At 31.6% G+C, this 4,362-nt stretch overlaps 1 protein-coding gene across 1 annotated transcript; it reads left to right on the forward strand.

The window, feature by feature from the left end:
* Positions 1–2,506: 2,506 nt before the first annotated feature.
* On the forward strand, positions 2,507–2,999 carry LOC124994777 (60S ribosomal protein L23-like). Its single transcript, XM_047567044.1, has one exon. The coding sequence runs from the start codon at positions 2,519–2,521 to the stop codon at positions 2,777–2,779; it is 261 nt and encodes an 86-aa protein (XP_047423000.1). The 5' UTR covers positions 2,507–2,518; the 3' UTR covers positions 2,780–2,999.
* Positions 3,000–4,362: the final 1,363 nt, after the last annotated feature.

A 4,362-nucleotide genomic window follows, 5' to 3' on the forward strand; every position in this document is an offset into this window, starting at 1 on the left:
CTTCATATGTTAACTTTGGATATTATTTTTTTTATGAATTCATGATAAAGGAAGAAATGATGTAATTCATACAATTAACTCCTAACAATACCTCACAAAGTATAAGTAAATATTAGTATTATAATCACTTATTAATTACAGAATTCCTTATAATTACTTATTTTAATGCATGTAGCATCTTGATACAGATTGATTATAAGAATCATAGATGATAGAATAGAATTACTAGGCAAAACCATTTTCATCTATGGTGTTTTTTTAATTATCTAACATTTAATTTCTCATTTTGGAAGTTGAATATTTACATACTTTGAAGGATTTGGTTTTAGCAAGCATAAATAACTGAAAAAAAAAGAGGTTAAGAAAGTAAAATTATATTTTCAAGAAAAAGTTTTAAGTTCATTATTTTAAGTAAATTAAATGATGTAAACTGATTGTAAAAAAATCATCAAATTCTTCTGATGTGAGGTTAAGGATAAACTTAAATATGAGGGAGATTAATTATTAACATTTCAAAAGTATTTTTTGTTTTCTAACAAAGTGGACTAATACAGTTGTTTACCTTAGATGTTTCCACATTGACACAGAAAAAAATAACTTTAAAAAATGTAGTGATCATTTGAAAGAGAAACCTAGTGCCTAATTATATTTCCCTTCATTCATGTAAGCCACCTATAGAAAAAAGTCACATTTTTCTTGTCATTTGTGGAATGTTTAATTAAAATGAACTCAATAGGTAAATTAATTTGAAAACCACTTGACAAAAAACAAACGGAACTCAGAAGAAATTAAAACTTCCTCAGACTTGAATTTTAAGTCTTTAATGAAAGAAAAAGAAAAATTTTATATTCATTATTATTAAAAATAATTCTTAACTCAGAAGTAGGAAGACTTTAACAATGCTCTAACTGCTCCGGATTTATATTACATCATTCTACTGCTTGAATGTTAACATGACTCATAACTTTAAGTGCATGTGGAAAACTGATTCCAACCTTTCATTTATTGCTTTTATTTAGATGACAAAATCTCACTCATCATAACTGAGTTTCTTAGGAGTTTCCAATCTCTTTAATGGCCAGTGTAGACTGCATATTCAGTTACATAAGATATATATAATTAAGATCTGATTTGTCAGTGGCCTGCTTAATATCCTTTCCATTACCTTCTCTTATTCTATTTATTTATTTTATTTGCACAACTTAGGTCGAGTTTAATTTATGAATACCTAATATACATATATTCCCATGTTGAAATATAAACTAGACATACAGATAGCCTTGATGGGGTAGAAATATTTTAACTAAGCATATTTGATGATTTTTATCGTTTTGCTTTTGAACCTATCTTTTGTGAAGCTTACATCTTGATTTCAGCTAAATCAAGAATTTGTATATTTGAAAAGCTTAATCTTTTTAAAATTCCCTTAATAAGGTTTACATCACTGTCCACAGATTCAGCACACCAGAATTTGCAGACCTCAAGCAGTTATATTTTATATAATAAAGAGAAGAGAAAGGAAAAGAAACAGGAGACATTTACTGAAAGTGATACTGTTGATAGCTAAAATTCTAAAATTAAATTCAGGTAGCTTATGTCCTCTCTTGATACATTAGCAATGCTGTTAATGTTAAGAACAACAACAAAAAAATATCTATTATGGCATTGAGGCAACAAAACAATTTAATGAAATCTTACCTGAAAAATAAGCTCCAGTTCATTGACTACCTATTTTCTGTGTGAGTGACTACAGTAGGGCATAGTGCCTAATTATATAGGCAAAAGCAAATCAGACAAAGTGGATGTGGACATTGATTCGACCTCCCTGTATAGGCTCATATTTTATAACCACCTTTCTACTCTCCTCTCTTATATGGTAGGCATTTCACTGGAAAAACAAATGTAGTTAATGTTCATAATAATCCAAGAATGCTTTCACACTATACCAACTGAAATAATAAAAATTAAAGACTAAATAACCTAAATTCATTTCATATGGAAACAAAATACATAACTACTTCAGATTGGCAAGAGTGAGGAAACAGGTAATTAGATCTCTGTTGCAAATTTTTTTCTAGGGTGTGTGTTTGTATGTCTTTGGAGGTGCCACAGTTACAACCCAGCTCATGCAAACAGCATGAATAAATAAATAAATAGAATAAGAGGGTGATGGACAGAATACTAGAAATTCCACTGAATTCCTGCAGACAAGATTTTATAGCTCTTCTCTAGAAGTGTTTGATTTTATATTCGTTTTAATATATGTGGAATTGTTGGGAAAAGCAACTGTCTAAAAGTAGCTAGTAGAATGAAAAAAAATTAGGAGTCAATTTTTAGCTCGTGTCCCAATTCTTTCTTCTTCTGTTAGATAGTAAGCAAAATACAGATTTTATCAAATCTTACATTTCTCCTTTGCGCAGACATCTAATAATATATCGCACAGTCAAAAACGTAAGAAATAAGAGAAAGTAAAATAAAACTTAAAAAATTCCGTGTCACGCCTTTTCCGGCGTTCAAGATGTCGAAGCGAGGACGTGGTGGATCCTCCGGTGCAAAATTCCGGATTTCCCTGGGTCTTCCGGTAGGAGCAGTGATCAATTGTGCTGATAACACAGGAGCCAAAAATCTGTATATCATCTCTGTGAAGGGGATCAAGGGACGGCTGAACAGACTTCCTGCTGCTGGTGTGGGTGACATGGTGATGGCCACAGTCAAGAAGGGCAAACCAGAGCTCAGAAAGAAGGTACATCCAGCAGTGGTAATTCGACAACGAAAGTGATACAGGAGAAAAGACGGTGTTTTTCTTTATTTTGAAGATAATGCAGGGGTCATAGTAAACAATAAGGGCGAGATGAAAGGATCTGCCATCACAGGACCAGTTGCAAAGGAGTGTGCAGACTTGTGGCCTAGGATTGCTTCCAATGCGGGCAACATTGCATGATTCTCCAGTGTGTTTGTAAAAATAATGTCTATTAAGAAGTGGTTTCTCTGGGGCTGGGGAGATAACTCAGGTGGAGTGCTTGCCTTGTAAACACAAGGCCCTGAGTTCCATCCCCAGCACCCAAAAAACAAAAAGGAAGTGATTTCTCCCGCTACTTGCCTGTTTATTTCTTTGCTTTTTCTTGACAAGAAACTGTTAAATACAAACTGGGCATGTGTGAAGATACAGTCCTTGCTTTCTGTGTGCTTATAGAACTTTTGGCAATTTAAAAAAAAAAAAAAAAATTCTGTGTCACATACTTAGTAAATAAATTTAAGTATTTTATTTCTATGGGAGGATATTCTTATATATAAATAATTATCAGTCACTTTTATTAATTTCCCTATTAAATATTAAATTCTAACCGATTTTTTAAAAAAAGAATGCACAATGGAAGGAATATTCATTTTAGCTAGCAAAACCACCCTGGACAATCCAGTATATGTCCTATCCCTTCATGTGTTATTGTAATTTACATCATTTGTTAGAATCAAATACTGAAGAAAAAATGAGTTAATTAGACAAATATTTACAGAATTAGCTAAACATCTCAATTAGTTGATTCAATACTTATAGTACATTTTACATCTGTTAAAATAATGTTTAAAATAATAATGTATTTATTATGATTTTATTCTTCTCTAAAACAAAATGTGTATAAACTGTTGCTATGCTTATGATAAACATTACCGTGTTCATGAATAAAATGTGTGAATGAAAGAAGGAAGGATGTAACAAAAATGATTTAATGATGATGCATCAAATGAACATAAAAGTATTTGAAATAGTAAAATAGGTCATAACAGATCTGGACTACTAGTTCTTTTAAAACCCAAAAACAAAAACACAGATACACAGTATGAATACAATTCATTTAATACATGGAGCTTCAAGAACTACTATAACACATTTTTGTGGTTTATTCCACTTATGTGGAAAACTTCGTTTTCTCAGTGGAGTAAATTGGGCATTCACAAGAAGAAAATTTAAAATTCAATAAAATAAATTTGATAGCAAACATTATATCTTTTCCCTCTTCAGAAAAATAAAGAAGGAGAACTGCTTGGACTTCTTAAGTTCAATTTTCCTTTTTTAAATTTTTTAAATTTTTAATTTGTTCTAATTAATTATACATGACAGTAGAATACATTTTGACACATGGTACACAAATGGAGCATAACTCCTCTTTCCTCTGACTGAACAAGGTGCAAAGTCACACTGATAGTTTAATCATACATGTATATAGGGCAATAATGTCCTTTTCATTCCACTGTTCTTCCCATCCCCAGACCCCCTCTCAGCCCCTCACTCCCCTCTGCACAATCCAAAGTTCCTTCATTCTTCCCTACTCCCCCCATTATGGATTAACATTGGCTTATCAA

Source organism: Sciurus carolinensis, chromosome 10 (assembly GCF_902686445.1).
Source record: "Sciurus carolinensis chromosome 10, mSciCar1.2, whole genome shotgun sequence".
NCBI classification, from domain to species: domain Eukaryota; kingdom Metazoa; phylum Chordata; class Mammalia; order Rodentia; family Sciuridae; genus Sciurus; species Sciurus carolinensis.

Coding starts and splice junctions, on each gene's coding strand:
- LOC124994777 (XM_047567044.1), top strand. CDS start 2,519: ATGTCGAAGCGAGGACGTGGTGGATCCTCCGGTGCAAAATTCCGGATT.